Source organism: Mustela erminea, chromosome 14, assembly GCF_009829155.1.
Source record: "Mustela erminea isolate mMusErm1 chromosome 14, mMusErm1.Pri, whole genome shotgun sequence".
NCBI lineage: Eukaryota > Metazoa > Chordata > Mammalia > Carnivora > Mustelidae > Mustela > Mustela erminea.
This window is the reverse complement of record NC_045627.1, coordinates 15,854,151-15,867,352: the sequence shown is the minus strand read 5'-3', so window position 1 is coordinate 15,867,352 and position 13,202 is coordinate 15,854,151. Positions and strand designations below refer to the sequence as shown.

The window sequence follows — 13,202 nt, the reverse complement described above, 5'->3', positions numbered from 1 at the left end:
GTCATGACTTTCACGTTATGTAGGTCTTTACTCAAATGGCACAGCACGGATACCTTCCTTTCCTGATCATCTTCTTTAAAAGTAAAGCTACATAACTTCCCCACCCCATTAATTTATTCTGTCTCCTACTTTATTCTTCTCCATAGCATTAACTTTAGCAAGCATATGAAATTATATTTCACAGTTTATTGTTTGCCTTCCTAATCTGGATAAAGCTTCATAAAGTCAGAGTCTTTGTGTTATTCACTATTGTATCCACAGCACTTAGAATAGCACCTACTGCAGGATGCCTGGGTGGCTCAGTCAGCTAGCATCTGCCTTCAGCTTAGGTCATGATCCCAGGGTCCTGGGATCAAGCTCTGTGTCAGGCTCCCTACTCAGAGGGGAACCTGCTTCTCCCTCTGCCTGCCACTTCCCCTGCTTGTGCTCTCTTTCTTTCTGACATACAAACAAAATCTTTAAAAATAATACTAATAAAAATAGGAAAACACTTAAAAAAAAGAGCGCCTATTGGGCACCTGGGTGGCTCAGTTGGTTGAGCAACTGCCTTCGGCTCAGGTCACAGTCCTAGAGTCCTGGGATCAAGTCCCGCATCGGGCTCCCAGCTCCATGGGGAGTCTGCTTCTCCCTCTGACCTTCTCGCCTCTCATGTTCTCTCTGTCTCTCTCTCAAATAAATAAATAAAATCTTAAAAAAAAGAGTGCCTACTGCAAAGTAGTTATTCAATAAATATTTGGTGAATAAAGAAATGGAAGAGATAGTATAAGAAACTGTAAATACCCACTCAGCAGCCAACTGAGCAGTTGACAGGGGTAGACTGGCTTCCACCTAGATATCCTTGCTCAATCATAAGTATGTTTGCACATGTTTAAAATTAACCTATTCTCTTTGCTTTCTTTTTCTGTCACTAGTGTATGAAAAGTATACTGATGGTGGTTAAATGTCCTTTTTGTTTAATTTGTAGGTTGGAAGAACTAGAGAAAGGAATAATCATCATCAGAATATCCTTGACTTGGAGACAAATGCATTAACTAGATCACTGTATTACCCTCCCTTGGGAAGTAAGTGGATATTTTCATTACATATGGAATAATTTCATCACATTGATTAAAACGTTTTCTTAGAACACTGTTATGTTTGCCTATCCAACTTCCATTTTTCCTCCTCCTGTAAACCCTAACATTCCTTTGAGAAACAATCACTCCCCCTTATATTTATGTAAATAGGATTGTTAACCAAAGTGTCTTTCCCTCTTTTGCTCAATTAGAAACCTGTGTAAGTGTTTTTCCAGAAATTAGGGAGGAATTTCTTCCAGAAATTTGATATAGAGTGTTGCAAAAACAAGGGAAATGGCTATTGCATTTCTTGCTAGGCACACGACATAATAAAATTTTTTGTCACATTCAAAAAAAAAAAAAAGGCAATGACTAATGGTGCCAAAATTTTGGTGGTGACATAAAAATAATGGCTATCAGTTCCTGCTCTCATTTCTTTTTTTATCCTCAGAAATATTTAAAGACTAAGATAGCTATATAGAATCAGGATAAAAAAGAAAATCATGCTCAATTTTTAAAATAAACTAAAAATGAGTATCAAAGAAATTATAAACCCAATCGAATACTGAGAGCAAGAGCAAAACAAAGCATAACAGCAGCTTTTAAAATACTGTTCTTCGATTTAAAATACTGCTTTTGAATATTGCTTATTGTTGCTACTTTTAAACTAGCATTGGTTATTCTGTAAAGGTCTAGAGCAGAGCGCTCAATTTAAGAGCCCTCAGCCTGCTTCAGTAGCCCTTCCAGTGAGCTCCCCAGGAACCATGTGCTGCTGTGGTACTTACACTGAGAAAAGCAGTAACACAGGACAGGGCCTGCCAGCACAACACAGAGCCTGGGAGGGGTCTAGATGGCGGAGCCTAAATTACAGGGAAAGCTGACAGATAAGAGAGTCTGTAGCACTTTCAGCTTCTTGTGGAAGTAGTCTCTGTCCCAAAACTGAAAGATGAGGAATTTCCCAAACACAGGAAGAGGGTTCAGGTTCTCAGTGTTCAAAAAGACAATCAGGTTTTACTACAGTACTTAATATATTCCAGTGATTTAAAAAAAAAAAAAAACACAGAGCGTTCTGAGAAGTCAAAATGGGTTTCCAAAAGGGTCATAAAAGTCACATCTGTTGAGAGCTATGTAAAAATTTTTGCTTCTAAAGGAATCAAAAATTATAACTCTACCTTGTAATAAGGGAAGTAGTCTCGCTCTTGCAATTTTTTTTTTTTTATTTTGGGGAAGATTTTGAAGGTGTTAAAGTTATCGATGCTATCGATATCGCACAGGCAATCATCCAGGACTCCAGTTACCTAGGGGTGGGGAATATATACATATAAAATTTAAAATATGTAAATTATAGAGATTTCAACCTTAGCAAATCTGTACTATTGTATAGAAAGTTTATTCATTTGAGGTAACTAGTCTTTCTTAAGATACGTAACATTAAAGGGGTGCCTTTGTGGCTCAGTTGGTTGTCGATTAAATTGTTTTAAGCCGGTTAAGCCTCTGCCCTCAGCTCTGGTAGAGATCCCAAGGTCCTGGTATCAAGATCCCTGCTCAATAGGAAGCCTGTTTTTCCCTCTCCTTCTGCCACTCGCCCATTCATTCCTTTCCTCTCTCAAATAAAATCCTTTAAAAAAAGATACATAACATTAAAACAATCATTTACTTTTTACTATGGCCAATTAGGTAAAGAACAACAGAAGGATTAAATAGATATATCTATTCTGAAGAACTAAGCATTATTGTTTAGTGGTTAGAGAAATATATTGAATGTTCCTCCCTTCCCCAAACATACATAAAATCCAAATGTAGTAGGAATGCTAAAGCATTTCTTCCAAGACTAACCTAAAAGTCACAGACTGTAATAATACTGCTGTAGTAACCCCATCTTATTTCTCTACTGCCATTTATGGAACACTTGTGTGATAGACACAGTGGTAAGAACAATACATGTCATCTCATTTATTCTTTAAATATTCTATGAAATAGGTATTATTATCCTCATTTTACACATAAGAAAATTAAGGCTTAGCATAGTTAAAATAATTTTTCCAAAGTAAAAATGAGACTTAGTCCCAAATAATCACACTTAAAAATACATGCTTTATCTACTACTCAAAGTATACATTAACTGAACAGAAAATGATATTTACAAAATGAGTTCAGAATCCAAAATTTCCATAAAACATTCTTCAGCTAAATTTTAAAATGGGACTCACTGACATCCACATATCAGATGAATCTTCAGGGAATCAGGTTGAGTGAAAAAAGCCAACCTCAAAATGTTACTTATTTCATTGATACAACATTTTTTAAATATTTTGTTTATTTATTTGACAGAGATAACAAGTAGGCAGAGAGGCACAGAGAAAGAGAGAGAGAAGGAAGCAGGCTCCTCACTGAGCAGAGAGCCCGATCCCAGGACCCTGAGATCATGACCTGAGACGAAGGCAGAGGCTTAACCCACTGATCCACTGAGGCACCCCTACAACATTTTTCAAATGGAGAAAAGTTTGTTGGTTACCAGGGCTTAAGGACTGGAGTAGGGAGAGGAACTGGAGTCAGGGAGAAGTGTAGAAAGGAGGGAGAGTGGTTATAAAAGGGCAAGAAGAGAGGTGCCTGAATGGCTCAGTCAGTTGAGCTTTTGACTCTTGGTTTCAGCTCAGGTCACAATCTCAGGGTCATGAGACTGAGACTCGCAATGGGCACATGCTCAGTGGGCAGTCTGCTTGAGATTCTCTCTCTCCCTCCTCTGACCCTCTCCAATCCCTCTCTAAAAAAAATTAAATCATTTTAAAAAGGGCAAGAGGAAGAATCCTTGTGGTGATGAAATCGTTCGGCATCTTGAATACGGTGGTGCACACGTAAAAGTGGACAGAATACGTACAGATGCAAGGGAGACTAGGAGGGATCTGAGTAAGATCAGCGGGTGTGTCAGTGTCAATGTCCTGGTGATAATACCGCACTCTATGTTTGCCAAATGGTACCAGTGGGTTAAACTAGATACAGTGTAGGCGGCATTTCTTTGTATTATTTCTTACAACTGCATGGAACCTGCACTTACCTCGATTAAAATTTTTATTAAAAGGGGGGGTACCCAGGTGGTTAAATATCATTTGTATGATCCATTGGAGGAATCTATGCACAGATGATCAGAAAATGGAAACCAGAAATTCCCAGTTGTTTCTTTCTCATGTTTTCCCACTAGGAATGCAAATGTGTCCCCAAACTCCCTACAACACAAAGAGTCAGAGGTATATTATCTTTAAAGAACAAAGGATCATTCACAACAATTTTGGCTCTAGAATTCCAGATGCTTTACTATCCTAGTTACTAAGATCCTGTCACTAACTATTGAATTTTATTCCATTTCTCTAGCTTACTATTTGTAAAACTTCAAATTCTAAGTAATTGTGGAAAGTGGGGTGGGGGGAGGAGTAGAAATACCAACTGACAACATTCTAGGGTTTTTTTTTCCTTTTTTTTTTAAATTTATTTTTTATTTATTTTCAGCATAACAGTATTCATTGTTTTTGCACCACACCCAGTGCTCCATGCAATCTGTGCCCTCTCTAATACCCACCACCTGGTTCCCCTAACCTCCACCCCCCCACCACTTCAAACCCCTCAAGGTTTTAAAAATACTTTATCCAGTGACTGCTCTTTCTTACAAATATTTCTTAAATTGTTCCTTTTTATTAAACCACCATATTTTAAAAAAATATTTTCATTGTGGTAGAGGCTGGGGTAAGATATACAAAATTATCACATACTTATTTCTAACTCTTAAATACTAAGACAAAAGCTTGCATATCACCAAATTTTTAAAAACAGAAATAGAGAGGTGCCTGGGTGCCTCTTGGCTGAGCATCTGACTCTTGGTTTCAGCTCAGGTCATGATCTCAGGGTACTGGGATGGAGCCTCAGGCTGTCCCTGCAGGCTCCCTGCTCATCAGGGAAGCTGCTTCTCCAGCTCTCCCCACCCTCCACCCATTCTCTTTCTAAAGTAAATAATCTTAAAAAAATAGAAATAGAATACGGCTATTATCTTTTAAGTCCCTTTCTAATTATAGCCATCTCCCTCCCCCTGGAGGTAGAATAACCTATTTTTGTTAATTACCTTTCCTTGCAATTTCATCACATATGATATATCCCTAAACAATATAGAGGGTTCTTTTTGTTTTTGAACTTTTATATTAATGACATGTTTCTTTTGCTAAGATTTTGCCAGCTACCCACCATGATGAGTTTTATGGTCATTCATTTTCCCTGCTGTAAGTGTTGTATTATATGAACATATCACAGTGTATTTATTCTATTGTTGACCTGTAAGGTCGGCAGATGAATAATGGCCCCCAAGATATCCATGCCATAATTCCAGAAGCCAGTGAATATGTTACAGTACATGGGAAAAGTGACTCTGCATATGTGATTAAGATCTTGAGATTGTAGTTAATACTGAATTATTTAAGCAAATTCAATAATAAGATCCTTTAAAGAGGAAGACAGTGTCAGAGTCAGACTGGAAGGTGCTACATTACTGGCTTTTAAGACAATGGAAAAGGACACAGGCCAGGAACACAGCAGCCTCTAAAATCCTGGAAAAGGGAAGGAATGATAATTCTCCCCTAGAGCCTCCAGGAGAAATGCAGCTTTGTTGATACCTTTATTTTATCCCTGTAAGATTCATTTTCAGACTTCTGGCCTACAGCATTACATGATCATAAATTTGTATTATTTTAAGCCACTAAATTTGTGGTAATTTGTTAAAGCAGCAACAGGAAACTAATGCAACCCATATTTAGGTTGTTCCCAGATTAAGTTAAAGAACAATGTTACACAAACACATTTTTCTTTATCTCCCTATATATATTTATAAGAGTTTCTCCAGCTTATATGCTTACAAGTGAAATTACTATAGCCCATTTCCAAAATAGGTATACCACTTCACAATCCTACCAACAGCAGATAGAAGTTACTGCTAAATCATATATTTGCCATTATTTGATATTTTTTAAAAAAGATTTTATTTGGGGCACCTGGGTGGCTCAGTGGGTTAAGCCTCTGCCTTCGGCTCAGGTCATGATCTCAGGGTCCTGGGATCTGAGCCCCGCAGCCCTCCGGGTCTCTGCTCAGCAGGGAGAATGCTTCCCCCTCTCTCTCTCTGCCTCTCTGCCTACTTGTGATCTCTGCCAAATAAATAAAATCTTCAAAAAAAAAAAGATTTTATTATTATTTGACAGAGAGATAGAGAGCACAAGAAGACAGAGTGGCAGGCAGAGGGATAGGGAGAAGCAGGCTCTCTGCTGAGCAGGGAGCCTGATGTGGGGCTTGATCCCAGGACCACAGGATCAAGACCTGAGCTGAAGGCAGCTGCTTAACCAACTGAGCCACCCAGGCACCACAATTATTTGATATTTAATTTTTTTTCCAATATAGTAAGCAGGAAAGAGTATCTGATTTTTGTACTGATGAAGTATAATGTTTTATGTTCCATAACACATGTGTATTTCTTGTGTGAAATACCTGATTTTCATTTTTCTACTAGGTTGCCTTTTTCATATTAACATGCAGGAATCAATACTTTTTCCCTATTCTGGTACATTCTTCTGGAACTCCAACCTGACATATTATTTTAGACTGTGTCTCTTAAGCTCTCTTTAAAATTTACTAACCCATTATCTCTCTGAGCTTCCTTCTGGATAATTCATGCTTTTATTTTCCGTTCATTCATTCATTCATTCATTCATTCAACATATTTGAGAATCTACCTCACACAAGCCTTGCACTGTTGTTCTACCTGCTGGGAGTGCAAAAAGAGAAGAAAGAAAGAAAGAAAGAAAGAAAGAAAGAAAGAAAGAAAGAAAGAAAGAAAGAATGAAAGAGAAAAAAACAGACAAAAATCTCTGCTCTCCATGAGCTTACATGCTCATAGGAAAGGGGGCGGGGGGGAAAGAATGAGCCACATACAGAGTCTGTCAAATGGTAATAAAGTAACAGGGAAACCAGGGAATAGGAATTGCAGGACTGAGTTGCTACTATTTTCAAAAGGAGAGTTACAAAAGGTTTCAGTCAAATTTTGGCAATGCTTGAAGAGGGAAAAGGAACAAGCCACACAATTTGGATGAGTGGGAAAAAAGCACTCCAGGCATTGGGAACACAAACTATAAATGCCCCGAGGCAGTCAGCTTGCCCAATGTTTCTGAGGAAAAATAAGGGGGACTATGTAGTAGATGAAAGGAGAAATAGGAGACCATTATAAGACTTTGGCTTTACTGGAACCTAGGGTTTTCTCACACCAACCAAGTCTCCAACTCTCCAACACCAAGTGAGTGCCCAAATCAGTTTTGATACCACCTGGAGTCAGAGCAGACCTCACGGAATTAAGGGCTCAGACACACAGACTGTCCCCACCTTAGATATCAGCCCCAAGTTCCAAGCCACCTGTACTTCTGACTGACCAGCTATAAATCGGGGTTCCCATGACTCTCTTCTCTGGTTCAGTAATTTGCAATGGCTCACAGGACCAAGGAAATGCTTATGTGTACTGTAAAGTATACAACTAAGGAAGTACCAAATAGAATAGATATGGGGCATAGGGCAAAGGTATTAGGAGGTGCAAGTACAGACCTTCTCTGCCTCCAACGCACCCTCCCAGCAAGGGTCTACTCGCCCACCTGGAAATGCGTCAATATTGTTTTAAGAGCTTTTACAGTGCTCCATCTCTAGCACCCCTATCCCCATCCTAGGGGTCATGGGTGGGGCCCAAAGAGGAGAAACAAGCAAAAGATACCAGAAAGACTAGCCAGAAAGACAAGACAAAATCAGAAAGGGACAGCATCCTGGAAGCCCAGAGAAAAGATGTATTTCAAGGAGAGTAAGCAATGAACCATGGGGAAAAAACTGCTGTCTATAGGTAAAGCTAAGGTTTAAAAACTCACTACTGGCTTTAACAAGAAAGACACTATGGATTTTGCCAAGAGCAGTTTCCAAGGAGCTGGAGTAGGCTGAAGAGAGAGCCAGCATGAAAGGAGTAAGGATAATTCCTTTGATGAGTTTTTTTGATAGAGAACAAAAAAATGGAGCAGAGCCAGGAGAGTTGGGCAGGTTGAGAGGGAACTGTAAAATAGAATTAACACCATGTTTTAGAATGACAGTAACAGTCCATCAGAGAAGGAGAAACTAATGATCCAGGAGAGAAAGGGAAGTGTTGTTGAGCCACGTGCTTGAAAGAGGGAATGGGACCTAATGCAGATGAGGCAGGGATTGACCTTTGATAAGAGTTTACAGTTCAAAGAAAAAAAAAAGTTTACAGTTCATCTATGATAATCCATTGGAAGTCATGACGTGTGGATTCAAAAACTAATAGGTAAACACATATGGATTACATGGATTACTACAATTTTTTAGTGAAATTCGAAGATAAGAAAAGGAGAAGTGTTGGAGGATTAAGTAGAAAAAGATATAAAATGGTAGCATGATTCAGTAATCCTTTCTTCTGCTGGACATAATCAGCTAGCTAATCCACCCATTGAGTTTTTAATTTCAGCTCTAGAAATCACAGGTCTTTTTCCATAGTCTATATTTCTAATACCTCATTCATGGTGCCTAGTGTTTGGTGATTTTGCCTACTAGCTGCTTATTCTCCTTGACACTGTATCTTCAAGAATTCTTTACGGCCTGGGTTGAAAATAAATTCTTCCAGATGAAATGAATATTTGCTTTTACCAGTAAACCAGCCCCACTTCTAGGAGACAGATCCAATAAAATGAGATAATATATACTGAAACACGTTGGAGATTAAATACTATCTATAATACACTCCAATACTGTATTAGAAAATACCACTGGAAACAAAAACCAAATGTATCCACTTTTGAGGACTGTTTCACAAAATGTTCCTTTGAATATGCACAAATCTTTAATTTTTGAACTATATGTATTCATTTGGACATGATAAAATGATACGTATTCATTTGGACATAATAAAAGTAAACGTGCAATTATAAAACAGTAACACATGTAATTAGTAGATGACAAAAACCTAAAGTGAAGTTTCCAGATTGATGACAAAGTATACAATTCACATAGGCTATAAAAAGAACAAAATGAGCAAAGTCTCCTTTAAGAAAAATATCTAAATGTATACCCCAAAACTATCACCGCTAGAAGATAATTTTGCTAAAGACAATTTGGAAAATTTACTTTTTAGAAGATTTCCAGATTTCCCATTAGTTCAGTGTTTCCTAAGCGGGGCTCACAAGGTAGTTCAGAGGATAACTGCGTTGCCGTTACTTACAAACAAGGCCTGTTTAAACTTGCTGATCGCTGGGTCCCATCCTGAGCCACTAAATCAGCACAGGTGGCAAGGGGGCCAGAGAATCTGCACTTTTTAACACGCTCACCAATAACGAACCCGGAAGTCTTCCCCTTAGATTTTTACCAAATCATTCATTTAAAAAATCCCCACACAAATATAATGTTCGTTTTTCTGGGATTGTGTGCACACACCATAACGCCAGGAGGAAAGTGTGTGAACAAAGTCAGAAAAGCATGTTTACACGGTTGCACGCAAGGCTTCAGCCGTCCTCAGCCAGGAGCACCAACCGCTTCAAATGGGCATCTCCGCTCGCCGTCGAGCCACGGAGACACCTGCCCTCCCAGCGGCTCCGCCGCCTCGCAGCAGGGGCAAACCGGGCACAGCCGCACCTGCTGCTGCAGGAAAGCTGCGAACGGGGCTCTTGGGGCAAAGGCTCTGGCTCTCCACACCCTCGACCTCCAGCGCACTCTGTCCTGCAGGTGTCACGGGGCGCCCCCCCGGCCGGCCCACTCTCCCCACGTCACCCGTCACCGACCGGCCGTGTCCGCGAGCTTTCCCCTCGGGCCCCCCGGACCCCGCGGACCGGCTCAGCCGGCGAGAACTCCCCCGAGAACGAGGGATGGCAGAGCCAGGGCGCAGCAGGGGGCTCTCCAGCCCGAGAGCTCCAGGACTCGGGGTCTGGCGTCCCTCCCCGCCCGCGGCACTCCGGAGGGACGCGGGGGAGCCCCCCGGTGAGGGGCGGGCTTCCCCCGTCCGCGCGTCCCTCCCCACACAGCGGACGGCGTCCCCACTCCTGCCCGGGCTCCCGCACACGCCCCGCCGCCCCACACACCAGAAGGAAAAGCGGAAACGCCTCCGGGAACCGTCACCGCCGCCCTCATCCTGCCGCCGCCTCCAAGATAGTCGCTGTCCCGCACTCACCGCGCGCATCTCGCAGGCGCCCCGGGACGCGGCGGTTCGGGTCACGGCCCCCAGCCCGCGCGGTCTCCAAAGCCCCTGCGGGTCCGGCCTAGCCCTGCCCGCACCCCCGCCGCGGCCCGCTCGCCGCCAGCACAAGGGTCCGGCCCTGCGTCCCCGCCCCGCCGGCCCTCGGCTCACCTGGGCCTCGACGACGCGCGGGAGGAGGCCCAGGGTGCCCAGCACTGCACTGCGGCCGCCCCCCGCCCGGCGCCGGCCAGCCGTGGCCCCCGACTCATGCTAACCTCTCCCTACAGCGCGACCTGCCGGGCCCCTCAGGGCCGGGGAACGGCGGGCGGTTCGAGCGACGACACAAGGGGACTGCTCCCGGCGTCTGCGAGACTCCAGGGTCAGAGGTCCGCGCTGTGCGGAGGCGGGGGACGCCCTCCCCTTCTCCCAGCAGCTGCAAGTGAGGCGGGAGAGCCGGGCGCCCCCACTTCATCTCCCAGGCTGCCCCGCCCCGGGCTTCCCCTTCGCCCAGGCCACGCCCACTCCGAGCGCAGGGCCTTGTGGGAGTTGTGGTTCCTGCGCGGCCGCAGGCCCGCCTCCCTGCGGGGGGCCAGAGCCAGCGGCTGGGGGAGCCCGGGAGCGGCGGCGGCGGCGGCAGCTCCGCCTCCCCGACGGCGGTCAATGGGGCAGAACCACGCGAGCCTCAAAAACAAGAGGCGCTGCGGGCGAGGCTCAGCTCCCTTCGGCTGGCCGCCGCGCCGCCTCCCCTCCGCGGTGGTGGCTCCCGGAATCCCGCCCGGGGTCAGGCCTGGGTGGTCGGTCCCTGACGCCACACAGCCGGGGGACTTCGGGACGCGGCGCGCGGGGCCTTCGAGTGCGAGCCGGGGCGCGCTCTGTGTCTCCTGCGGCGGCCACGGCCTCCGGCGCCCGGTGGCGCCCCGCCAAACACCTGACACTTGGCGAGGCGACCCGGTTCCTCTTCGACTTCACGGCCTGCAGGCGTGGATGCCGCCACTCCTAGGTCCGCTCCCACTCCCTGCCACGGAGAAGACCGCGCGGAAGAAGCCGACGAGCCCCGGAGTTGATCATAACTTGTGGGGTGGGGACGAGCGCTCGAACGACCTGGGAGGGCTGCGGCCTGGCTCCGGCCCCCGCCTCTGAAACGTCCTAGTTTCTCACGGGGCTTCAGACGGAAGGAGGTTCCTTAACCTCCGCGAGCCTCAGTCTGTTCGTCCGTGAATAATAACCGACCCAAACCCTGTTTTAGGATTGCATTAGACCCTACCTAAAGGGCTTATCAGGTTGGCGCCAGCACAAAAGAAGTTCAACGACAGCTGCTATTCCTTTTCTTAATAGCCTTGATTTCTAGAGAACTAGCAATACACCGGCTTACACGTACGCGGTGTGTATTAGACTCCCATTGCTTCGGTAACGACCACACATTTAGTGGTGTAAACAAAACATGTATTATCTTAGAGTTCTGAAAATCAGAAGTCCGAATTAGATCAGCAGGGCTGCATCTCCTAAAGGCTTTAGGGGACACTATGTTTCCTTGCTTTTCCCAGCTTCTAGAAGCCACCTGCTTTCCTTACAGCTCATAACTGTACACCACAGTCACATCATCATTCCCTAGGCTTCCATTGTTACATTCTTTCTCTTGCTGACCCTGACTCTACTGCCTCCCTCTGATAAAGACCCCTGTGATTACACAGGGTCCACTCAGATAATCCAGGATAATCTACCCACCTCAATTTTTTTTTTTTAATTTTCAGGAGACAGAGTTGGTTTATTGGGTAGGTAGGTGGGCACCAAACCCCAAAGTTCTTAATCACATCTGCAAAGTCCTTTTTGCCATATAGGGTAACAAACTCACAGTTTTGGGGAATTAGGGCGTACATATGTTGGGGACATTGATCAGCCAATACATAGTGTGTTACACCTTTCTGAGCACTTTCATTATTTGAGGGGCCTGTGCAAAATGAAAATTCAGGGTCCTGGTTTAAAAGATGGTAAGAATTTCAACCAGGGACAGCAGAGCATTCAACCAGGTGCAGGGCCCTTCTGAGCCACGTCAGTCCTCTTCTTCTTCAGCAGCTTGGAATTTTTGTTGGACTCTTCCAGCTACTTTTTCACGCTTCCTCTTTTCTTTGCCAAACCTCTATTTGCTATCCTCCCATTTTCTTTTGTCTCTTACATAAATATGATCTCTCCCCATTCTGCTAAAGCTTTTCTCTTGTCCAATCCAATGGGTTTTTTTTTCAAGATTCCTCATCTCTGCACCACATTTGATTTTATTGCTAACGCATACTTTGTGGGATTATGCTATTAAAAAAAAAATCCTGGGAATTATTTGTTCTGGCTTTAAAAAAAAAAAAAAGTTAGGGAAAAAAAAAGTTTAGTTTCATTTTTTTTAGTTTCATTTTCATTTTTTCCAGATCCAGTTGTTTTTTTCCCAAGTTCAGTCTCGTATGTATATTGAGTCCAGCCAGTCGCCTGGTCCTTGCGCGGTGCTGCTGCTTGTTTTCTGAGGCTCACATTCACGCTTGCCCCCAGACTGCTGCCCTACGTCTCCTCTTCCTCATTCCCTCCAGCCCTAGAGTCTGGTTTCTATTGTGTAAGCTCCCTACCTCCTGTGCCTTAACTTCTCTCACTGGCCAACATCTTGATTCAGATTTGGATTCCATTTGGCCTTAACAGAATCACATACTTGCTGGCTTCCATTTTGTGTTATTTTCTTTCTCCTGTTTAGGAACTTCTGACGATCTCTCATAGATACTGACTTTAAGGATCTTCTCCTTCTACTTGAGCAGGATGTGCATCTTGCATTTAGAATCTTACATAAAACTTCATGCTCTTCTCTAAAAAAATAAAAATAAAAAAGAGGTGCATAGCATATACTCCTCAAGACACTATAAGTGCCTTTTCCATGA

General features: G+C 43.8%; 1 protein-coding gene and 1 pseudogene across 1 annotated transcript in view; both read right to left on the bottom strand.

Annotated features, from left to right (window-relative positions):
- LOC116573474 (ERO1-like protein beta) overlaps positions 1 to 10,388 on the bottom strand; it is a 30,194-nt gene extending 19,806 nt beyond the window's left edge. The window contains exons 1-3 of the mRNA XM_032313638.1: positions 10,288 to 10,388; positions 9,091 to 9,138; positions 4,111 to 4,279 (exon numbers count right to left, since the gene is read on the bottom strand). Coding sequence (XP_032169529.1) covers positions 4,111 to 4,162 — 52 coding nt within the window. The 5' untranslated portion in view covers positions 4,163 to 4,279; positions 9,091 to 9,138; positions 10,288 to 10,388. The remainder of the gene's footprint in view (positions 1 to 4,110; positions 4,280 to 9,090; positions 9,139 to 10,287) is intronic.
- Positions 1 to 13,202, bottom strand: part of LOC116573607 — a 922,392-nt pseudogene that overhangs the window by 45,044 nt on the left and 864,146 nt on the right.